Source organism: Papaver somniferum, chromosome 5 (assembly GCF_003573695.1).
Source record: "Papaver somniferum cultivar HN1 chromosome 5, ASM357369v1, whole genome shotgun sequence".
Lineage (NCBI taxonomy): Eukaryota > Viridiplantae > Streptophyta > Magnoliopsida > Ranunculales > Papaveraceae > Papaver > Papaver somniferum.
Window position 1 is genome coordinate 147077155 of NC_039362.1, and position 25311 is coordinate 147102465.

The following is a 25311-nucleotide window of genomic DNA, read 5'->3' on the forward strand; positions in this document are numbered from 1 at the left end:
AACCCAGATTCGGTCCAAAATTCGGTCAACGGGACGTGAGTCGTCAGTAATTCGGAACGGCATCCTCGCAAATACGATAGTGTCTCGATCCGGATTGTGGTGAAATAATGAGGTTTTGTGAGTTTGACTCTAAGTAAACTTTTGTGCATTGTTGTTTGTTGTTGTTTTCTGATCGCCATAAGTATCGGCCATGTTTCCGCCACTAAAACTACCACATTCATGGAGAAGCCAACCAGGCGATGGATGCAGTAGCAAATCAGGCAGCAGGCATAAGTCTTTTTTCTTTTTTTTGACGATATCTTAATTATTACAGTAAATTCAAATATTTTAAAGTGTACAAGAGAAGATGGCTAAATGGGATTGAAAGCAGTACGCTATACTTACAAAACAAACAGCATTCAATTTTAATTAGATAGTATGACTATCAACCACTATGTAAGAGCACTAAAAAAATCAAGTTATAAGAAAAATTAAATTTTGTGATAGCCTAGCTGGCCTGGTCCATAAGACGGCTCTGACAGTCTAAATACAAAGGATCGTGCTTGGTGAATAAGTATGTGTCAGTTAATCCTTAGATATTCGAACAGCCAAGCCGGTAGGAGTGTTAAAGGTTTTCAGGTGACCAGAGCCGATCAGATCCCGCAGATGAAAGCGTGTGTCAAGCATAGACATGCGGAAGCGCTTCATTTCCAAAGGAGCCATCAACATCTCTTTGTACTTCCTGCGGCTTAAGAACGAGAGGAGCTCTTTTCTTCCCTGGAACAATCAAGGAGATGTCACATCAAGAGAAAGTGGGAAAGATTGCTCTAACCTACAAGTCCTGGTTCATATTTTCGGTGTTCACTAGCTGATTATTGATCATAGAATGCTGTTTACGTGTTAATAAAGGATAGATGAGAATAATTAAAAATTTTGAGACAGGTTTGGTTCATATTGTTTTGGTTTTGACTCCTTGAACATCCAAGTATCTAGCTAGAACTGAAAAAAATACTGTATACCAATTAAACGAGTTACCTGTAAGAGGCTCTTAAGCACTGAACCAATGTTCGGGATCGCAAACCAATACATATTTGAATCAACTAACTGCCTGGTCTGTAAAGAAAGATGAATATTTAGAGATAATAAAGCTAGCGACATCCCCAATTCAAAGAAAGAAAAAAAAAAGAAGAAGAGAGAAACTGCTAGAATCTCGGAGGTCAATTATTTAAACACAACATTGATGAAATTAAATAACATAAACTCAGCCAGCAATGGTAATGAAATTAAATAGAATCCCGGATATCACAAATACAAAATCAGAATTGATCCAAGCTTCCGAATCCTATATTCTTATTCGGTCAGCAAACCTTGGTAGAGAGAGCCACACTCGTAAAAAAATAACAAGATGAAATACTGCCTTTATGCATGCATACCGAGGATTTTAAATGAACATTCCATTATTGAATAACATTGATGACATAAATTTCAGCATCTACTCACAAGTAAGCCAGCATTGATCAAGACTGTTATGTGTGCATCCTTCACCTTGCCACCCAGAGCTAATAGTAAACACTGCATGCAGTAAAGAGTACCAAAATTGTAAAGAGGAAAAGACTAATTCATGTAAGCAGTTAAGCAGTTAAGCTAATAACAAACTTCCAACTAATGGGCCTTTGGAAACAATAAGGTACCACAGCAACCAGAACCAAATTGCGGTACGAATTATGTTGAATGATCTTGCTTCTACGTTTAAGTTTCTAACAAATCAGAACTTTCATGATTTTAAGTGTCATATTCATATCTTCTCTCAATAAACAAAAGACCATTCCTATTTATCTCCTCTTTGTCTTCTAGACCATCAAAGTTTACTTATTTTCCTATGCTAGTAAGCCTGAAACCAAAACCATCTAATTGGCTTACTTTAGCCCATTACCAATTAAGTAGTCAGATCTACAAGTTTGTATGTGCTTTTCTCTCATAATTCATAGTCGGCATGTTTACATGTTCATATAGTTCCACTCAGTGGACATACTTTTAATGGATGCAACATCATCCTATGACAGTTATACAGAAGTTTCCTTTTATTTTGTAAAGTATAGGTGGTTTGAAGGCTAAAGAGAACATAAACGAAACGAAGGTAAGTATGCTGCAACCAGTAACACCAATTGGCAGGTTTTTCCTTTCTTGTCAGGTATTCCCTTTCAATCTGTGCCTCGTATGTACGCTTATTTTTTCAGCGTTCTAATTCTGTTCAGGTGTCTGCTTTGTTTGTTAGTACTTTATTTTCTATATAGGTGTAGGAAAGAATCTGAACCTAGATACAACAAAAATATTAAAAAGATAAAACTGACTGATTAGATCAATCTTGCATGAACAACATCAAATAGATTTAGGCGATAAATGAAACTGGTAGGAGATAGAATAGGGTGAAGCATAATGACAGCCTTTTAATCTTCATGGTAGCTTCAATCTCAAGAGGTTACATGTAGTGCTAAGGAACACTCCAGTAATCATAGAAGTGCTTCTCCTTCTTTTTAAAAGGGAGGTGAACTTTACTGGGAAGCTGAGATCAACGAATTAAAAAGAAAGGTTCTTTCAAGTCTCATTTACAACTTTCGCAACGAAGGTCATTAGCAAAAGCTACTATTTCTTCTTACTTTTTAACTGAATGTATAAAGACAGAAGAAGTGCATTTCTCTTTATAAATTTGTGAGCTAAATGTAAAGTTACATACTGTAAACTATCACACGGATTGCAGGCATAATATACCAACATTACACAACTACTCAAATATGTTTTCCAATTATTAAACTATGTAAAGAAATCAATTGAAAAGTGGGTCTGTGATAAGATAACTCACCAACTCTTGATGGCTTATACTAGGATCCAGCTTGGAATCAATAACATAATTTTTGAACCAATCAAAAACCGCAACATCATCTTCCTTTTTTGCTTCTATCCTTCTCATAACAATTCCTATCTTTTCAAAAATATAAAGGACATGAATAGCAAATAAATACCAACACCAAGAACACGTCAGAATGCTTTCTAGTTTCTGAATTGTGTAGGACAGTATATCAATTTATGAGAGTCTCAACAAATTTTTGTTGAATGCAGTGAACTGTAAAAATAGTTTTGAGGTAATAGAATAGAATCATAAATTTATGCAAAGAAGAAAATGGAAAATTACAACAGAAACCAACCTGCATAAGATAGTCCTCTGTGAACATAATACCATGATCATCTTGCCCAGTATTTAGCTTGAATACTCGCAATTTTTTCTCTTTCTTCAGTGACTGAACGGGAGAAAGGACAGAAGAAAAAGAAAAAGAGAAAATAAGAAACAGAAGCTGCCTTCATACTCTCGACTTACACTTAAATAGTTGACATATTTCTTCTACTTTTTTGTAGAGAATTACTCATGAATATGATATATCCATATTCTAGTGAGTGTCTCAAGCAGATAGACCATAGGATGACATGAAGATATTTTTAAAAGTATCAGGATATTTCTAGCTGATGCTGTGGGCATTCTGTGACACTATTTTCAAGGAGAATAAACAGAATCGCCAAAGCAGATCAATACAAGAAACTTCTTTATTCTCCTATTAGCTGCTAAATTGATGGATTTTCTCTTACATGGTCACACTAAAAGAATTAGACCAATATCAATTTACTTATCAATTTCTTCTTCTAATTGAGTTAGCAAATAACACAATTTAAAACAGTAATCCAGATCAAATTCGAGAAAAATATCCTGAATCAGAAAGACTATCGAATTATTTTTGTGGGGTTACAGTATAAACGTTGCATCAAATGGAGCCACATCAACTAATGTTATTTGACTCATAGGCTCGTAGTATTGGATTTCGGGGTATAAATATTGTTCTGTCTGACTACCTGTTTAAGCCTTATCAGTATGATTAGGATTTTAATATGTGGTTGAAGAAGAGGATCGGTGAAGAACTAAAAATGAAATACTGAAAAGTTTAAGTAAAGAAGCAAACCTCTATTTCCCTATCCACTTGAGTTCTATCTTTCACACAGCTATAGAGCTGAGACCGTAAAATGAACGGTTGAACTGTCACCTGGGATGCAAAATTCAAAAAAACGCAAAGGAAAAATCAATTGCTAAAACTAGTTGATACAAGAACTGAATGAACGAGTGATGAAATAAGAACTGTTACTGAGATAAAACTAGTCAATACACTCAGACGGTAAAAACTCAAAACAATGCAGAAAAAATAAAACGTTGTGATTTCTGCTCTTCCAAAACAAATGACTCGCAGATTAACAACTCCACTAAAATTATAAACACCATCAAAAGCACACAACAAGCACAATTGATTACCAGGGGTAAGTTACAAGGAAGCACTAAACTTTATCAACAATATGTTCTCACACTCCCTTCACTTACACAGTGAGGTCATCTCAACGAGACAGTAAAAAAATCCACAGAGTAATGTCACCTCAAATACCCTTTCCATTATTGATTAGGTGTGAAAAATACATTGTTCTGACACTACTATTTTTCATATGCAATGTGCATCAATTGCGTCCTCCAAAAGTATAATGAGCAAACATCTCTCTCTGTCGGTCATGCTTTTTAACCCATTAAACCACCAATTTTGAAAGGTGAACTGGGAATACTGATCACATCACTAGTAATCCACTTACAATCAATTAAACACGTGAAATAGAAGAAATCAATAAATGAATTTAGACATCAGGGGATAACAACCTTGAACTCCGCATGCCTAAACTCTAAATGAATATCACATCGTCCACTACATAGTAATCGACATGAATTAGCTGTAAATACCACTAATTAAACAAGACATTATTATACAGTGTCTTGTTCAGGCAAAATCTTGAATTTTGAATCATAAATTTGTTTGAAATTGAACAATAAATTGACCAACCTTATCAATAACGGGGAATTGAGCTCGCATTATTCGAAGAGCAATCAGCGTATAACTGAAGGTAAGATTTTGCTCTGTATTGACAAAAACAAAAAATCTTGTAAATTAGAAAATACCAAACACTATAGGATTGAATAATTCCAACAAAGATATCATCATAAGAATTACCAAGAGACAGGGTTTCAAAATCTGATTCTGAGATTTCAGGTTCTGTTTTGTTATCATCTTCTTCTTGTTCTCGTGCAAGTTTCTTCCCGCGGCTCGTCGATTCTGAAATCTTCTCCATTCCCGAGTTCGCAGAACTAATCATAAACCTGCAAGTAGGTAGGTAAACCCAACATTTGACAGAAATACCCCTTGACAGACTTGACTTCTTTGAATTTTGCCTTGATTGTTTGCGCTGGCGGATTGAAGGGTGGTAACGAGAAGTAATTCTGTGAGAGGGATTTGTGTAAAAATTTGCATAAATACGCTTTAAATGGCGGTTGACAAGTACAAATCGGCTTTATTTGGCCCTCCACGAAGGACCGAAGAACTACAATAGTTATTGATGTGTCTTGGAACTTCTTTAAAAACACCAAAACCAAAACCAAAACCAAAACCAAAGTTATTTTCCAGTAACAAGTACCAGGTCGAGCAGGGATATTGTCTCGTAAAGACCGTATCTTCAAGGGTGCGATGAAATTTTTACACCGATTGTCTGTTGGCCGAGACGCAACTTACCCGAAGGTAAGAGTAATCCTTAACACCTTCCGTGTCTTGTTCGTTTTCAGCACAGGAGGTAGTGTCCCATCACTTCCATGGGATTACGCATTCGCGACCATGTAGGTGATGAGGTCACGTACTCCATGTCCCGGCTGCAGGGCTACGGGGTGATTATTCCCCTTCACGATCCTGCGAGCTGCAGAGCTACTGAGGGATGTCCCCTTTCACAATTATGCCATGACGGTTTACTTGTTCGCGGTTTGCACAGTCCTACTAAGAGAGAAAGATTGAAACGAATAATCAAAGGTAAAGACGGGTCTAGTCACGCACCTCATGTACATACCTCTTTCACGTGGATCGATGTCCTCCACGTTGTTCCGTCGAGCGCCAACTCTCTCTCCAAGCCTCGGTCTTTCAGGTCCCGCTTAATCAGTTCATCTCAGGTTAATTTCGGTCGTCCTCGTTTCTTCATTCTCCCTTCGTCTTGTCCGATGCGTCCTACTCGTACCGGGGCCTCAGGTGGTCTCCGTTGGAGATGCCCGAACCAGCGCAGCCGATGCTGCGTGAGTATCATCTTCATCGATGCTACCCCAAGCTTCCCATGAATAACATCATTTCGAATCTTATCGTGTCTTTTCAGCCCACAAGCCCATCTTTTAAGCATACGGTCCAGTGGTCCACAGTCTCTGCGTCCTAAATGCGCTAACATGTCCATGGTAACCCCTTTATGCCTTAACATGCCCATGGTAGGTAGCAACTTGTAAAAAATAGCTCAGAGGAAAAAAGAAATTTTAGGAGGAATTCTTTTTTGCACAAAAATCTTCTCAAGCTCATAAACTTCAGCTTGAACCGGCACTAGAACTTTATAAACATTTCACTGGTTGCAAAGTGAAGTGAGAAATCTCATATCAAATTTTAACTCCAGAAAAATCGATTCTTTCAGCTACATTTAAACAATGTTACGCACACATCTTATCCCACTCTCAGTTTGGAAAGGTTAGGGAATTTCTCTTTAATACAACCGCCATTAGCCCACCAGTCATGCAATCATTGTTTACTTTAAGCTTCCCACATTTATGAAAATCGTTTATACGTGTAGTATTTTGAACTTTTGCTCGGGTTAACTAATTCATTAGTCAAATTTTGCATTCAGTACCTAAAACTCTAACATTCAAGTAACTTAATCATTTTTATGTTGCCTCAACGACCAAGTATTATAGCTACATAGAAAATCCTGCTTTAGTCCAAAACCTTGGGGGTGTAATAGTGACCCATGCAATTGGAATGTGTTTCGATTTTTACAATCAAAAAATAAGATTAGTTATGTTAAAACCAAGGCTACAAAAGATTTAAATTAATTTTATTTACTTTTCACAAAGTGTTCCTTCTCTTAGTTTTAGGTCATATGCCAATTTTCCAGACAAATTTGATATGTAGTTTGGATAGATTTTAGAAGCCAAAGAAAAGTGAATGAACAAGTGGTAAGAATTTTATGGAGTCTAAGTTGTTTTGGATTCGAGAACTTATATGAAAAATCAATAAATATGTATGTTGTTTGTTGTCGTTGATGTTGATGTTGATAATCAATGGAGAGGGTTCACGTACAACTTAATTTATATTTGGCAAAGAGAGAACTGATGATTGCAGTGAGGATAACTATATCGTAGGATAAATAACATGCATTTGAAATGTTATGGAGTCTTGGAGTACTAAGATTGATGGTTTTCTACAATAATAACTCATATTTTCACCAACATTGAACACCCACAAGTTGTTCCACAAAATCTGCAATATAAAAACGTATTAAAATTCTTGTTAAAATTGAGTTGATAATTATTATATGAATTGATGGATTATGGCATCTTCTATGTATGCGTGTTTTATGTTAAGTTGTATATAATTGCCAGCCCAGGTGATTTTTATGAAAATTTTACTTCCAAAGCTAACTTCAAGCTTTCAAGAAAAAAACTAGACTTTCCAACCAAAGAAATTAGCTAAGAAATACCAATTAGTAAGTGTGTAGAAAGTTCGACTTGATATCAAAAGAAAACAATGAATGAACCAAAAGTAATCGGAGTTATGGACTGGCTCATTAAACTTTTAACTTCATCACCAATATCAGAAGAGTAAAATTGAGGTATTAAATATTTGCAGGTTCACGAGTTCAAGGAAATAGGTTCTCAAACTTAAATAAAAATAAGTTACAAGAACATAAACCTTTGTTAGGTTCGCAAATTCACCATAATAGATTTGCGAACTTAAATGATCTAGAGTCTCAAGATGATTCTCTTGTACTAGGTTCGCGAACTTACCTACATTTCGCGAACTCAAATCCCACCAAATCGCGGGATGAACTTTCCTTCTATTTGTTTGCGAACTCAAAAGACAAAAAAGTTCTGATAAATTCTCTAGAATAGGTTCATAAACTCACTGTAAGGGGTTTGCAAACTCAAAGACTTTATTTGACTGATATTTTGAGTTTTACAAGCTTATAGTTTCGAAAACTTAATTCTTGGGTTTGTGAATTCAAGTGATTGAAAATCATTAGTAGTAAACTACCGAAACAAAACCTTACGAACTCAAGAAAGATTTTGCAAGCCTTGAGATTTTTCATCAACCCTTGTGCTTTTATCTCAAGTTATTTTCAAGTTATAGACAAACATGTGCTTGGAAGGAGAAACATCACTAGACTTAGCAAGAACTTAATCCGTAATCAGATCTTCTTTGAATATGATCATATACGTAAGTTTTCAACTTTTGTTATGATGGATGAAAATGAGTTCAAAAGGAAAATCCATTCTTCGTTACTCACCTTGATGAAGTTCTTCAAAATGATGTCTTCGTGTGATTTTCAATTCTTCATCCTCAAGAGTAACTTGGATATCTTGCCACTGCATTTAGTCTCTTCGTTAGATTGACATTATCTTACAATTTTCGTTGGTAGTTTTAATATTTTTTCGGCAGTATTTTCCTCACGAAGAACACTTCATTCCAATATATAACTTATTCATATATTTGATTGACTCTTACCCATTGACCACCAGTTTGGATTATTTTTACTATAGTGGGTTTTTACTATTCATGAGCTAGGAATTATATGATTTCATGATTAATTATTTGCAATCTTGATCATCACGCATTTCCGAGTTCCGCGTTTCTTCAGTGAACATTGCAGAAATGTTTAGCCAAAAACCCAGATATGACACGACTTGATTGAGATACTTTCTATAGTTTGAAAAACATATGCCTTACTAATATATAAATCCTCTTATGGAGCCACTTAGGACCATAAACTCTAGAAGGCATTTTTCGTAATTAAAGTGAGATAAACAAGAAATGTAAGTGAAATTATAAGAAATTTTGGGTACAAAAGGTGTGATTTTGGAATGGAAAATATTTGAATTTATGGATGATGGAAATGAAACCGTTGGATGAACTAGTTTTTATCGGCTCAGGCAGGCCGATAATTTCAACCTAGACTTGGCCGACCGACGAAGCTTCAACGATCAACTCAACTTGAGACTGAGCATTTGTCCATCCTTTTTTTTTTCTCAGTAATAACAGATTTTATTAAAACCAAAGAATATATAAGCGATTTACAAAAAAAACCAGAGGGCACCATAAAGCAAAAACAAAAATTACCTTCCTCTTTTAGGCACCTATATATCTACAATTTTAACAAACTCTAACATATGACTTCTCTGCATTTTCCAGTTCCCTAAAAAATTCAGGTCTAGCATCAAAAATATGACTTTTCCCTCTATGGAAATTAACTCCTTTTTTAGCTGATTTGTCTGCCGAGAAGTTTACTTCTCTGTAGATGTGTATAAACTTTCAATATGATATATTAGCATGGATTTTTGTCCATCTTGTGACTGCATACCATGGAATCTTATTGTTTTTATATGCACTAATCACTTCTTTTGAGTCAGTTCTGAAGATCAGAGAAGTAAACCCATTTCTCACTGCCCACTCCCTTGCATTCAAAACTACCATAATGTCTCTGCAAAGAAGTTTGTAGCCACTCCCAGCCCACCTTCTAGAAAAATTATTTATATAATCACCTCTAATATTCCTCCCTATGAAGCCATAACCTGCCTCTCCTGGATTCCCTCTTGAAGCCCCATCACAACAAAAGAACACTTGATTATCAGTTGGTAGTTGGAAAAATATCTCTTTTATTTTTGTACACCCCACTTTTCTATACTTCAAACCAAAGAATCTTAAAACTTCCACGTCATAAGTTGTATTCCACATAATCCATTTCATTCTCACATCACATTCAAGAGTAAACTTCATTATTCTATTCTTGATTATACCATCATTGAATGTTTCCCCCTCAAAATCACATCCGTTTCTCATGAACCAGATCTCTTTCATAGTTATGAATGCAACATTTCTCCAAATCTCTCCCACTGTTGGGATCTTGTGTTTTGCAAAATTCAGGACTTCCTCAAAAGAGATTGGGTTCACAAATTTAAAGATTCTTCCCAACCACTGTCGTATTTTACAACTTTATTCACACTGCCACAGGATATGCTCTAATGACTCCTCTGATTTTTTACGCAGTACACACCTGGAAGCAAGTATGAAATTTCTATTCTTTAAACTCTCATCAGAAGCACACACTCCTTAATCAATTTTCACAGATTACTTGAAACACTTGAATGGACAGAAGAATTCCATACCTTTTTTGGCCAATTTAGTTTTAGATGCTTTTGTCAGATGCATTGAACTGCTGAGGCTACTGAAAATTCTCCAGTTATGTTTCCACACCAGCCCCTTCTGTCTTCATTATTATTTACTACTGGAAGTTCACTAGTAGAAATCAATTCAGTTAATTCATTTGGAATTACACACTCACCAGAAAGGAGTATATCAGATAGTAGCATGTATGGGTGTTGCAACATGAACTCATTCTCAACAAAAATGAAAGGAGTATATCGGATAATAGCATTTTCCCACCCAGCTTGACCATTTTTCCTATCCAATATAGGGTGGAAATAGACAAATTTACTCATTTACCCAACCCACGACTTGTCATAGAGGAGCAAAATAACTAGGATCCAACCAAGCTTATAGCTCAATAATTTCACATTAATTGTAGCAAAGTCAGGGGCTCAATCACCACCCCGTAGGTTTGTATTAGTGTAGTTGTATAGTTGTGTTTAGAGGCTTGGGCCTGACAGTGGAGCCAGTCCCAAAAAAAAACGATTTGGGCGATTTTTGTGGAGAGGCGATTTGGGAGATTTTGTGCGATTGGAAAAATTGGTGAAGGAATTCGAGTTTCAATTGATCAACTCCGTTCTTCATTGTCTTTTTTAATCTGCACTCTTGGTTGTTTTCCTCTCCTCTGAGCTGCTTTTTCATACACTAATCTTCAACAGTTCCTCTCATCGAGTTTATCAATTCTCTGCAACTCGATTTCAATCCTCTGTAACTCGTTTTCAAGGTAGGGTTTTATTCGTTTGGTATTATTATCAATGGTCGGCACAAGAAGGTCGTCGTCGATTCAATCCTATGCAACTTTTGAGTTTCAATCTTCTACAAATCCTCTCAGGCGTTTATCTTCAACGTCGACATCACCTGCAACTTCTGTTGCGTCATCTGCTTCCTCAGTCGCTTCCCCCTCCTGCATTCAATCATCTGCATAGACTGGTACTGTCTCCATTACCCCTGTAGCTGTTGACCCAACTTCAAACCTTGGTATTCGATCCTATGCATCTCCAGTTGCCAATTCTATTGCTGGTGGTTCTCAACAGTCTGTTGTCTCTTTTATTATGCATGGTACACTCTCAACTGCTGCTAGTCACTCAACAACTTCAATTGTTACGCCTGGTACTACCTTCTTTCCTGTATCCGTTGATCCAACTGCGAACCCTGGTATTCAATCTTCTGCATCCCTAGTTGCTGCCATTTCTGTCAACACTCAACAGCGTCATCGGTTATGCTCAGTTCGCCTAGTACAACATCTAACTCGTCTGTTTTTGCATCCGATGACAATTGTGAGCCACATCGATGCCCCTTTGCTGGTTTCGATGATTGCAAAAGTGGGAAAGAAGGGAGGGGTTACATGAAAGGATACTTTCTCACTCACCTACGAGACAAACATTATCCTACTGTCGAGGCCAAGGAGATATGTTGTGCTCGAATTAGTAGTGATAATGTGGTCTATAGGGCTTGAGAAAGTTATTTGAGAGGCATGCGTATGTGGTTGTGTTTTTCGTCTATGCACATCCACGCTTGGAGCAAAGCTTGCAACTTATACAGTGGCGAGCCCACGACATCACCTCTTAGAGGAAGGTGCGTTGATTTCCTGATTCATGGTTTTCAATGTCCCGCCGTGGCTTGTTCTGATGTGTGCATGGTTACTACTTCGCCTGGTGATGATGGGATGGCTGTTGTGTTTCCCGTAACCTTGGATTTATTGGACAAAGCGATGCAATGCCAAATTCCTACTGTCTCCAGTATTCCCGCCAAGTGCAAGCTACAGTTTGTTCGGACCTTCGTTGTTGCAATACTGAAAGTCTTGTGTAATCCCGTTAATGCCTCTCTTTGTGTTCAACTGCTGTTGTTCCCTATTTGAACATTGCCTTTATATGTCCCTAAATGCTCTACTAAAGAGCGCACTGGCACCAGAAAGAAATTACAGATTGTTGCGATTATTTTGGCTTTGAAAGAATGGTCTGAGACTGATGGTTGTGGTGCCTTGACCCACTGTGCCATAGAGGAAACAATGGATCTACAAGAACTGACGCAAGGGAAAAAAGAAAGAAATCCATGGGAAGTCAGCGGAAGAACAAGAGAAGTCCAACATAAGGTTGTGCCGTAAGAAATTGAGCTATGGCTTATATACGGCCGCAATTCGTACCTTGACTTCCAGTGGTGTAGCGCCTCCTAATGAAGGTATTTTGCAAGAGCTGCAAGCTAAACATCCCTATGCGGCGCCCCCTTTGATACCTTCTACGCCAATAATGCAAGCACCATTTATTGCTTCTGAAGAATTGGTTCTGAACAAGCCGAGAAGCTTCTCCAAAGGGACCTCGTGTGGGAGAGATGGCCTTCGGGACCAAATTTGGTCGATGCTTTGAGTGGGTCTGCTGTTGTTGTGTCGGAAGAGCTTGTCACTTGTATTACTGATCTTGTGAACATTTGGCTTGCTGGTGGATGCCCTTCGGCTTTGGGTGAGTTCATAGTGTCTGCACCCCTTACGCCCTTGCTCAAGCCAGATGGTGAAATTCGTACGATTGTTGTTGGTACTATTTGGAGGCGTCTGGTTTCCAAAATTTCTGCTTCTCACGTTGGTAAGGAATTAGAAGGCTACCTTATTGATTATCAGTTTGGAGTGGGGGTGCCCTGTGAAGGTGAGACCATTCTTCACGCCATTAACAGTCTCTTGGAAGTGAAAAGTGCATCTACATCTATGCTCCTGGTGGATTTCTCTAATGCATTTAACCTGGTGAGTCGTTATGGTATGATTAATGAGATTAGACAACATTGTTCTTCGATATCATGCTGGGTAGAAATCTGTTACGCAACCCCTGCTAGACTTTATTATATGGATAAGGCGCTTTTGTCCACCAAGGTGACCCGCTTGCGCCCATGTTATTTTCCTTGACTTTACACCCCCTTATCCGCAAAATTGCAGAAAGATGTTCTTTGGATCTTCAGGCTTTGTATTTAGATGATGGGACCATAGTTGGAGATACACTGATGGTTGCCAGAGCTTTCGACATTATCCAACAGGAGGGTGTTTCTTTGGGATTACACCTCAACGTCTCTAAAACTGAGCTTTTTTGGCCTTCGGTTGATAGCAGAGATTTAGTTGTGGGGTGTTTCCTTCTGAAATACTCCGGCCCTCTATTGGTGTTAAGTTACTGGGTGGACCTGTTAGCTTGGATCCTCAGTTTTGTGGAGATATGGTGTTTAAGAGAGCAAATAAGACTATTGCTTTGATGGATGCTTTACAGAAACTGAATGATCCTCAGGGAGAGTTGCTTTTGCTGAGGAACTGTTCTGGTGTCTCTAGGCTATACTTTACTATGCGAACTACCAAGCCTGAGTATTTGGATGAAGCCTAGGTGGCCTTTGAAAATCACCTTAAGCAGTTCCTTAGACTGTTGGTTACTGATGATGGGCCTAGTTTTGGCCTTTTACAGCAGAGGTTAGCTACGCTCCCCCTGAAAGATGGAGGCCTAGGTGTGTACACTATGGAAGAAACGATGCAGTACTACTATTTGTCTTATTGCTTTCAGGCTAGGTCTCAGTAGGGTAACATTTGGAGACAAGCAGATGTGTCCGGTCCTAGCCCCAGTTTTGAACATGCCTTGGTCCTCTACAAAAAGGTATGTGGTATTAATGATTCTTCTTTGTGCATTGATGATATTGCCCCCACTTTATGAGCTCCTTGGCAATTAAATATTTTGATGTAGTGAAGAAGAATATACCCTCCCATTTAGTTATGACTGCACGCGACTCTGCTCTTTGGCAGAGTAATAAAGTCAAACATGCTCAGGATTACTTGTTGGAGATTCCTATTGATGGGCTTAATCAAACAATTGGGGCTAGACAGTTTCGCGCTGTTGTCTGTTATAGACTTGGGATCCCCCTATTTGAGGATGGAGATTTGTGTTCTAGATGTGGCAAAGGCATGGATATCTTTGGGGATCACGCCTTGCATTGCAATAAAGGAGTTGGTCTCAAATATAGGCATGATCTGGTTCGTGATACCTTCGCGGACATTTGTTATCGAGCGGGTGTTTCAACCAGAAAGGAAGTGGATTTGGGGCTACTTGCGTATATCCTTGTGTATGGGTGGGATAATGGCCATGATATGTGCTTGGATGTTACGGGTGTCTCCCCCTTCACAGGCGACTGGGAGCGTAATTTTGTTCTTGTTCGTGCAATTAATACCGCGGGTTTTAAAAAAAGGGCCAAGTACCTTGAGAAATGCACAAGTCAGAGACTGGGGTTTGGTGTTCTTGCCTTTAGTACTTTGGGCGGGTTAGGGAATGATATTGTAGAGTTCCTGAAAAGGCTACGAAATTATATGTCTAGCCATGATGAGAATGTTACTGTTGGAGACTTCTTTTTTCATAGGATAAGTGTTGTTATCCAAAAAGGGATTGGAACCCAGCTTGTTGTCAGGCTTCCATCCAATGCTTGTAAACTTCTTTCTGTTGATGATGACTAGTTTTTCTCTCGTGCGATGCACGGTTCTATTTATTGGTATGGAATATTGGAAACTGTTTACATAATATTATATAAAAAAAGGTACAAAAACTGATGGCTAAACAAATATCTTGGTGTAAGAAAATAAAATGAACAAAAAAAGCTAAAGTAAACTTAAGGGGAAACAATGCAATGAAAAATTAATTCTTCTTACCATTCCTCTTTCCTTTGTCTCCACTTTGTCTTGGTAAGGAACGATCGATATCTTGGTAATGGAGCGTATTTCCTATGCAAGGAACTATTGATGTCGTGGTTGTGGAGTGGCTTTCCGTTCCATGTACCAGTATGTTTATTTTGTAAGCATATTACTATAATCAACAAAAAGAATAGTTATTAGAATAACTGATTTTTGATACCTTTTTATAGAGCTCCTCTATGATGCAACCCATGAACTCTTCTCATGGTCTGTCCATAAGAATGAACACTGCATTGTAAGTGTGATCCACCACTTTGAGATGAAATTTGATAGTTCAAACTTCATATTCTTTTTTTGGAATTTTTTATACGTACACTGGTTTAGTTGACGGCTCCAAAGTTATGCATCCAACGCAGTATGACTGATTATCCTGTGTACGATTTTGGTATCACATGTGCAAGAGTTCATGCAATAATAATCCTTTCTTTCAACCAAACTAACTGCATTTGCTTCACAGAAGAGCGTTTTTTATTTCCTGCACTGACTGTTAATTAAAACTCCATGCAATGGTTTGATTTCAAAATATACGAGCTTTAAAAAAATAAATTACCTTATTAGGGATTTCATCCAAGACTATTCCGCTATGTTGAAAATAATTAACAATAACTTGGTATTAAAAATAAGCGAGACACAGACCCGAATCTCGAGAAATAGCTTCATATTGTTTTTTTTTTGGTAAGATAGCTTCCTATTATTTGGATCCAAATCCTATATTTCTTAAACCTCTTTTTGGCCGGTCTCCGCCACTCATTGGACGCCACGTGGATTATATTTCAACAGGACATTATCTTCTCTCTATCCAACTATTAATCCAATATCTATGTTAAATATAATCTTCTCTTAATAAAAATTGTGATTCATCACTCTCAAAAAGGAAAGTGTTTTTCAAGAGTGGAAAATAGATGTGTTGAGAATTGAAGGTCATTAAAGAGAAATAACAGATTTTTTAGAAAGAATGAACCAAGATATTCATCACAAAAACAGTTAAAATTAATGAGTTTCTTCATTGATTTCATTTATGAGATTTTTTTTATTAAATCTTATGGGTGCTTAACATTTCCAAAACATGATTTAAGTAACGATCATAAAAATTTTCTCTTTTTTGATAGGTTCATCAATTATGCCTTTTTTTTCCTCATTTTCTGATCAATGATTTATCACTCATCAATTGAATAATTATTTCGTAAAGATACATCGGCATAAAATTTATTTCCACGATTTGAAAGAACAGGGTCTCGAGATAATATTTCTATACTGCTTAAATAATAGCATCTCCAATGGTGTCTGGGCATATATCCTATGTGGAAACCTAAAATTTGGAATTTAATTAACATTATGTATATATAGAATCATGTTTTGATAAGCATCTCCATTGGTAGTTATATCTATATCTATTTTAATACAATGTCATTTAGTTATAGGTTACTTAATCTAAATTGTAGGTCAAAATAATTATAAACATAATTTTTTTATGACGTGGGTATGAATGAGAGTATCTAAATTTAGATATTCTCATACAAACTCAAACCATCAACTCATACTAATTTTTGATTATCCAGCTACCATTGGAGAGAGTTTTTTTTTATGTTAGAGTATCTAAAATCCTACGTGGAACCAATTTTTTTAGAGACCCAAACTCTATTAAAGATACTCTAAGAATCCAATAAAAAAATATAATATGTTGTAAAATCAAATAATCAACATGGCAACTTGTGAGTGGCCGAGACATGGGCACAAATGGCTTAAGGGACAGAGCATCCGGTGCCAAGCTCCGTATACATACGTGAGGAGTAGAATTCAGACTAAAATTGAGAAATTTTAATTTGTATTTACGACAACAAAGATATCTGTTTATAGAAAAGATTGTGAAAAATATAGGTACGGGAATTTATTTATCTTGTAAAATATTGTGGAAAATATCTACTATATTATTACTCAATTTTCACACGTTGTCAAAATTAAGATTATGGCAGCAAATATCATAATTATGATTCTCACTCTAAGTATTTTGATTATCGATTAAAGAGTTTTAATTTCATAAGAATTGTTATTTTTATCGCATTAGGTCTAGTTTAATTATCAATAGATTAAAATTGTAATTAGGATTAGTTTAATTGTAAAATGTGTAATTGGACATTTTTTAGTATTATTCTTATTTTATGATTGAATTAATTTTGAGATGAAATCATGAGGTGATGTGACTTTATTTTAATTTTGTTCGAGAATATATTTTTGGATTAAATGTATTCAATTTTTTAATATATTTTGTGCGTTGAAAGTTTTTATCAGATTTTCTTAAGGTAAAATTATATGATTTTATTTTTTTCTTGAATGTAGTTGGCATTGAAAAAGCGGGGGTCTAACAACACCACCCAATATTTCGCTTAGCAATCTGTATGGACTAAGTCGGAATTACTTTTTAGAGAATCAACTAGACAGTCAGACTCAATCTAGGTAAAAGTATCTCAAGGAGTTAATATCTCTTTTTTTTTTTGATTTACTCGATCTAATAGAAATCAACGAGTCTTTAATCAAACACAAGGAATAACTTGGATGTTACCAAAGACCAATATCCAAGGATCAATCAACTTAAATCAACAACCAAAGGTTGGATATTCTAATTGATGATCTACAAGGCACAACCTGTATTATTTCAATTATAAAGATAAACAATATAATGCAGAAATAGAAATAACACAGACACCAGAATTTTATTAACGAGGAAACCGCAAATGCAGAAAAACCCCGGGACCTAGTCCAGATTGAACACACATTGTATTAAGCCACGAAAGACACTAGCCTACTCCAAGCTAACTTCAGACTGGACTGTAGTTGAACCCTAATCAATCTCCCACTGATCCAAGGTACAATTATGCTCCTACGCCTCTGTCCCAGCAGGATACTGCGCACTTGATTCCCTTAGATGATCTCACCCACAACTAAGAGTTGCTACGACCCAAGATCGCAGGCTTTGACAGTAAAAAAATATGTCTCCCACAGACAAGTCTATCAAAGTATCAATCTGTCTCCCGCAGATAAGCCCTAAAGGTTTTGTTCCGTCTTTTGATAATAATCAAGGTGAACAGGAACCAATTGTTAATCCGGTCTTATATTCCCGAAGAACAGCCTAGAGTTATCAATCACCTCACAACAATCTTAATCGTGTGGTAGCGAAACAAGATGTTGCGGAATCACAAACAATGTGACGAAGATGTTTGTGATTACTTTTTATATCTTTCCTATCGGATATATCAATCTCAATCCAATCAATCTGATTGTACTCGTATGATAAAAGATGCAAGATCAGATCACACAACTACGATAAAAATAGTATCGGTCTGGCTTCACAATCCCAATGAAGTCTTTAAGTCGTTAACCTGGTTTAGAAGAAGAAAACCAAAGGTTAAAGGAGAATCGACTTTAGCACGCAAACTAGTATCATGCGTAAGGTGTGGGGAATAGTTTTGCACAATACCAAATGTCTCCTTTATATAGTATTTCAAATCAGGGTTTGCAATAAATGTTATCTTAGTAACAAAGCATTGAATACTCACCGTTAGATGAAAACCTGATTTAGATTTAAGATAATATTTCTCAACCGTTAGATTGAAACTTAGCTTGTTACACACACTTGACAATGCACGCTTTTAGGTTTGTTAACCGTACCCAAACGTATGCACTTGTTGGTTCAACAATAGTTAACCAAAAGGTTAGCCATATGAGCATTTCATATCAACCATGTTCTTCTTCACCATAACTAGTTCAAATGACTTCAAATGAACTAGTTAGAGAGTTGTTCAATTGCAAGATACACAAGACACAATTGAAGCAAAGATGATTTGATTCACTTGAATTGGTTCATGAACTTTTATAGCCATGGTTTGAAAACTGCATTGCTTAGTCTTTTTAAAGTTTAAGTTCAGAAATCATCTTCAGATATATAACCTTCTCAAGTTCGCAGACTAGGTTCGCGGACTTAAGTTACCGGCAGAGTTTACAAACTCCAACAGAAATTCTCGGGTTTGAGAACTTCGTCGGTTCGCGGACTGAGTTCGCGGACTTAGCTTCGCGCAAGTAGTTTTTCAACTCCAGCATAAATTCTCGGGTTTGAAAACTTCGAAAGTTCGCGGACTGAGTTCGCGGACTTGGCTCACGCCATTCTTCCGGTTCTCTTGATCAACAAAGTTCGCAAACTTTGGTTCAAGGAACATGACTTATACATAAGTGTGTTTCCACAACAATGCTTATGTCCACCATTGGTTATGTAATCTAAACTCTCATTTCAATCATTGAAACATTCTTAGAGGACGTTATATAGTTGCTACATTATTTCTCGTCAACGCAATTTTCAAAGTGATTGAAACATATCATGACTTTCGTCACTAGGTAAAGATAAACTTGATCGAAGCGAAAAGCTTACCAACACATATTTCTAGATATAGATAGGTGAAGGATACTCAACTCGAAATACCAAATGTGTATAATCCAAGTCTATATATATAGCATACGACTTCTTATCTCAAAGAGTAGGAGATAGAGTAGATATACTTTTGAGTGACAGATAATTTCAAGTCTTCACATACCTTTTTGTCTAGAAGTTCCACCGGTTCCTTGAGTAGTTCTTCTTCTTGTATGATTAATCGTTATGAAGTCCTTGAGCTCAACTACACTCTCTATCCTAGTCCGTGACTTAGCTATAATAGACTAGAAATCAAGACTTATAGTTTTGATCACTAACATTGAAAAACATGCTTGAGATAGCAACGCATGCGAGTTCGACCGAGCAATGCTCTAACAATCTCCCCCTTTGTCAATTTTAGTGACAAAACTATCAATACATATGGAATACAAAAAAGATAAAGAAACTTTAGTAGCTCCTGTTCCACATGTCTAATCTTCAACATTCCTTGAAATCTTCGTCACTTCCAAGTACTCCAATGATCCCAAAGGTTGTAAGTTTAGCATCACTGCTGTTGAAGATCCGTAGCTATAACAATGAGAAAGCATCGTCTCGATCATTGTTATACAGTGTCATAGTATTATTACACAATGTCAAAGTCCAGTTGTATCACAAATTCAACAATAATACTATGGTGATATGTATCACTCCCCCTTAGCCAATACTCCATCTCACAAGGAAACCACTCCCCCTTACACAATGATCCGAAAATCATATGTATTTGTAGTGTGAACTACATATTAATTCTCCTCTTTTTTGTCAACAAAATTGGCAAAGGTACAAGAACGGGATCATAATGAAATTTCTGAAGGAGACATTTCATGACTAAAAGAAAAAATACATACCAACTAATTTATATGAAATCATAAAGCCAAAGTTAAATGCATTCATCAAGGAGTTTAAAGATACAAGATAACCCCTCTAAAATTCCACAGCCGCACACTGCTCAAGATATGACCATTAAGCACAAGTTCAAAAGAACTCTCCCCCATTTGATTTCATTCCCGAAAGAAGAACAACGAGCGACCTTAATTTCAAAAGAAAAAAAGAATTTTATTGGACACCAAAAACCATGAGAATGATTTTTATATATCCAAAAACTAAATCAAATTAATCACAAGTAAACCCATGATTGATTTAATCGGAATACGCAACCAAATTAAACACAAAAAGTGATCAATTCAATTGATTGTGCTCAATATAAGAGAACTTATAGAGACACGAAAATACTCAACTAGATTAATTACAAGAGAACCCATAATTAATATAATTGGAATGCACAACCAAACTAATTACAAAAGTAATCAATTTAATTGTCATTTGTTTTGCTCGACATAAGAATGCTTACGGAACAATAACTAAATAACCAATCAAGATGATTAATTTTGTTCAATATGATCGACATAACATATCTCACGCAACAACAATTAAGCTAAGAAAATCAACTTGGTTGTATAATGATCAACATAAGATACATTACGGAGCCTCACAATAATATAGATCAGGGATGATCAATACTGCGGAATACACAAGGATTCATTTTATCTTCAATCACTATTTGCATAACGACAATAATAGACATAATCCTTGAAAACAAAATATTTTAACCTATCTTCCATCAAATAATTGACAATATAGTCTTAACTTTTGTATTTTCCAAAAGTCCATTCATTCTTTTACTAGTACGTGAATACCGAACACGAACGACTTTACTTTTGACAAAGTATGGGACAAACATAGTTCACGGACGTAAACACCAATATCCCATAGCAAATTGCAATATATCAAATCATAAAGATTAATACTGCAAAAACATCATCCTCCAAATATTTGTAGAATTTAATACCAATAAATCTAAAAAAGAACAAGAAGATGAAAAATAATAGCTACGTGTAGTCACAATCATTGCTATTCAAAGCACTAGTTATTCTTCCAACTAAACCAAAAAGAAGACATACTAGGCATCATAAATAAAACAACCTAAAGAAAAACAGACTCCAGTGTTATCCCGAACACGAACTAAGATCATATGGACGGTTCAGAATCCTCACGAGACAGGGTCTTTGAGCTTGTGATCAACAACATTCATTGCAACATCGGAGAGGTGATTCTCTTTGCGAAGATCATTGATGTAATAATTTATGAGACCAAGGTCAACAGTAACCTTTTCCAAGTCAGTTTTCAATGCATCAAGATTTTTCAGAGTCACAATGATCTCTTGTTTTGCTTCCCCAAAGTACTTAAGAAAGTCATGAACAACTTCAGCAGAAATCATATCATCCTTTTCAGCATCCTCATGAACATAGGCAAAATAACATGAATCATTAGGATGATCTTCATCTACAAGGGTTCTTTTCTTCTTGGACTCAACAACACCTTTGTCAAGGAATCCTCTTACAAAACCACCATAGCAAGATGAAGAAGAAGACATTCTTGACAACCCAGAAACCAACCTAGAGTATGCGTACGTGACTTTTACAACTCAATAGGTAAGTATAAAAGGGTTTCTTAGGGAAGGGATTCTAGGGTTTTCTTAAACAGTTGACTCATCCCAGAACACGGGTATCCGTTTGAGTAAAACATGACCCAAAAAAATTAAAGCCCCAAAGGGACTTTTTTTGCAACAAAAGACTCGAAAAATTCCATACTCAGGAAAGAAATTTTGAACATAGATGTAGCAAGAAACAAGACTCAAATGGAACTTCCTAAAGAAAAGAGAAGCAAATTTAGACACAACAATACCTTAAGCACATCAAATAGTTTATCTATGGACGATAAGAAGATAACTCAACTCAACAGACCCAGATGGCAAAAGTATACCTGATTAGTAACACATCTTACTCAACAGGGTTTTTATGAGTAAGCTCTTCAAACCTTGTGATTAATTAGCACAAGTATGAGTTACACGCTCATCAAGAGATTTGTGTTTAAGGTCAGGTCTCTTTTTCCTCCTGAATCTAGAGAGGGACTCCTTTTTATGTGAGAAATTATCATAAAACTTACTGTCATCAAAATACGAGACATAGTTTGAGTTTTTACCAGAAGAATTTTGGCTTGAGGAGGAAGACAACTTGTTGACGAATTCTTTATACCCTTCAATTATCTTTTTCAGATTATTTCTCATTTCATAAATTTTTCTTCTTTCTTCTAAACTTCTTTTCTCGAAAGGAGCAGCGTTACTTCCAGAGACCGCGACATGATCTTCCTTTAGACGATGTTTATTAAGACGTATGTTTTGTTATTGAGTGTTCGAGGAACTCATTGAACTGACTTTCTTGGTAAGATACACATGGTAGGTAAGAAAACCAATTGGTTTAGTCATACGAATGTCAGTTACACCTTTAAGAATTAAATCTAAGGTGTGTTGAAGTTGAACCAATGAGTTTTTATTCAACCTAGAGGTTCCCTTTCGTTTAACAGAAATCTTTGTCTCACAGACAAGACATACTTTCTGATCATCAGAATGATTAGATAGCACAGTCTTAATATCATCGTTACAAGATTTCTTCCCTTCGTTTGATGTGCAACATCCTTGAGTGTTGGTGACTTAAGGCACATCCGTTTTACTAGAAGAGGCTTCCGTTTTTACTTCTGAGCATGAACCATCTTTAGTTGTGTCAGAAGTACTTGGCATATTAGATTGCTTTGAGCATCCTTGAATAGAGAGCTTACTCAAGCGGTGGTCAATTTCCAAGGCATCCCTTCAAGAGACGTACACGAAGAATGAACTTCAGAATTACCTTTGGGTTTGCAATCTCTTATTACACCAAGTAGAACATTGACATTGTGCTTCAACCGATTGAATTTATCAGCTTGGATTCTAACAAGATTTAGAATCAATTCACTCTCTTCAGCTGAATATCGTTCATTAATGGAGAGGCTCACATTTGAAGGGTAATTGGAAGTACACATGTCAGTGTTAGTCTGTCTCGTCAGTACAGAAGGTTTATCTATATTCGAGATTGTAGAAACTTTCTCTTTAATAGAGTTAGACGAGATAAAAATATTATTTATGGTAAAGCGTTTATCAGAGATAGCACTCTTGTCCATAGAGTCAGATCGCTACAAACACAGACTTGTAAGGTCTTGAACATGTTTGCCTGCTCTGATACCAATTGAAAAAGCAGGGGTCTAACAACACCACCCAATATTTCTCTTAGAAATCTGTATGGACTAACTCTGAATTACTTTCTAGAGAATCAACTAGACAGTCAGACTCAATCTAGGTAAAAGTATCCCAAGGAGTTAATATCTCTCTCTTGTTTTGATTTACTCGAGATAATAGAAATCAACGAGTCTTTAATCAAACACAAGGAATAACTTGGATGGTACCAAAAACCAATATCCAAGGATCAATCAATTTAAATAAAGAACCAAAGGTTGGATATTCTAATTGATGATCTACAATGCACAACCTATATTATTTCAATTATAAAGATAAATAATATAATGTGGAAATAGAAATAACACATACACCAGAATTTTGTTAACGAGGAAACCGCAAATGCAGAAAAACCCCGGGACCTAGTCCAGATTAAACACACATTGTGTTAACCCGCTACAGACACTAGCCTACTCCAAGCTAACTTCGGACTGGACTGTAGTTTATGATTACTTTTTATATCTTGCCTATCGGAGATATCAATCTCAAGACAATCAATCTGATTATACTCGTACGATAGAAGATGCAAGATCAGATCACACAACTACGATAAAAGTAGTATCGGTCTGGCTTCACAATCCAAATGAAGTCTTTAAGTCGTTAACCTGGTTTTAGAAGAAGAAAACCAAAGGTTAAAGGAGAATCACTCTAGCACGCAAACTAGTATCATACGTAAGGTGTGGGGATTAGTTTTGCACAATACTGGATGTCTCCTTTATATATAGTCTTTCAAATCAGGGTTTGAAATCAATGTTACCTTAGTAACAAAGCATTCAATATTCACCGTTAGATGAAAACTTGATTCAGATTCAAGCTAATATTTCTCAACCGTTAGATCGAAAACTTAGCTTGTTACACACACTTGACAATGCACGCTTCTAGGTTTGTTAACCGTACCCAAACGTATGCACTTGTTGGTTCAACAATAGTTAACCAAAAGGTTAGCCATATGAGCATTTCATATCAACCATGTTCTTCTTCACCATAACTAGTTCAAATGACTTCAAATGAACTAGTTAGAGAGTTGTTCAATTGCAAGGAAATCTCATGTACTACACAAGACACAATTGAAGCAAAGATGATTTGATTCACTTGAATTGGTTCATGAACTTTTATATCCACGGTTTGCAAACTGCATTCCTTAGTCATTTTAAAGTTTAAGTTCAGAAATCATCTTCAGATATATAACCTTCTCAAGTTCGCAGACTAGGTTCGCGGACTTAAGTTACCGGGCATAGTTTACAAACTCCAGCAGAAATTCTCGGGTTTGAGAACTTCGCCGGTTCGCGGACTGGGTTCGCGGACTGAGTTCGCAGACTTAGCTTCACGTAAGTAGTTTTTCAACTCCAGCAGAAATTCTCGAGTTTAAGAACTTCGGTAGTTCGCGGACTGAGTTCGCGGACTTGGCTCACGCTATTCTTCCGGTTCTCTTGATCAACAAAGTTCGCAAACTTTGGTTCAAGAAATAGGACTTATACATAAATGTGTTTCCACAACAATACTTATGTCCACCATTGGTTATGTAATCTAATCTCTCATTTCAATCATTAAAATATTCTTAGAGGACGTTATGTAGTTGTTATACTATTTCTCGTCAAAGCAATTTTCAAAGTGATTGAAACATATCATGACTTTCGTCACTAGGTAAAGATAAACT

The 25311-nt window shown here is 36.4% G+C and overlaps 1 protein-coding gene across 2 annotated transcripts; it reads right to left on the minus strand.

Annotated features, from left to right (window-relative positions):
• Positions 1-347: 347 nt before the first annotated feature.
• On the minus strand, positions 348-5263 carry LOC113283122 (serine/threonine-protein kinase 19-like). 2 transcript variants are annotated; one of them, XM_026532275.1, is made up of 8 exons: positions 5070-5262; positions 4902-4975; positions 3987-4067; positions 3183-3275; positions 2840-2959; positions 1480-1551; positions 1015-1092; positions 348-756 (listed from the first exon to the last, which is right to left on the minus strand). In XM_026532275.1, the coding sequence occupies exons 1-8, from the start codon at positions 5209-5211 to the stop codon at positions 565-567; spliced, it is 852 nt and encodes a 283-aa protein (XP_026388060.1). In that variant the 5' UTR covers positions 5212-5262; the 3' UTR covers positions 348-564. The 2 variants fall into 2 exon arrangements, with proteins under 2 accessions (XP_026388060.1, XP_026388061.1); XM_026532276.1 differs by lacking the exon at positions 2840-2959 and having other exon boundaries at positions 5070-5263.
• Positions 5264-25311: the final 20048 nt, after the last annotated feature.

Bases quoted from the DNA above. Each gene is read 5' to 3' on its own strand.
- LOC113283122 (XM_026532275.1), bottom strand. From the start codon at position 5,211: ATGATTAGTTCTGCGAACTCGGGAATGGAGAAGATTTCAGAATCGACG. The intron at 3,276-3,986 runs GTTTGCTTCTTT...TCTCCCGTTCAG, and splicing joins AAGTGGATAGGGAAATAGAG to TCACTGAAGAAAGAGAAAAA. The intron at 2,960-3,182 runs GTTGGTTTCTGT...ATTTTTGAAAAG, and splicing joins CAGAGGACTATCTTATGCAG to ATAGGAATTGTTATGAGAAG.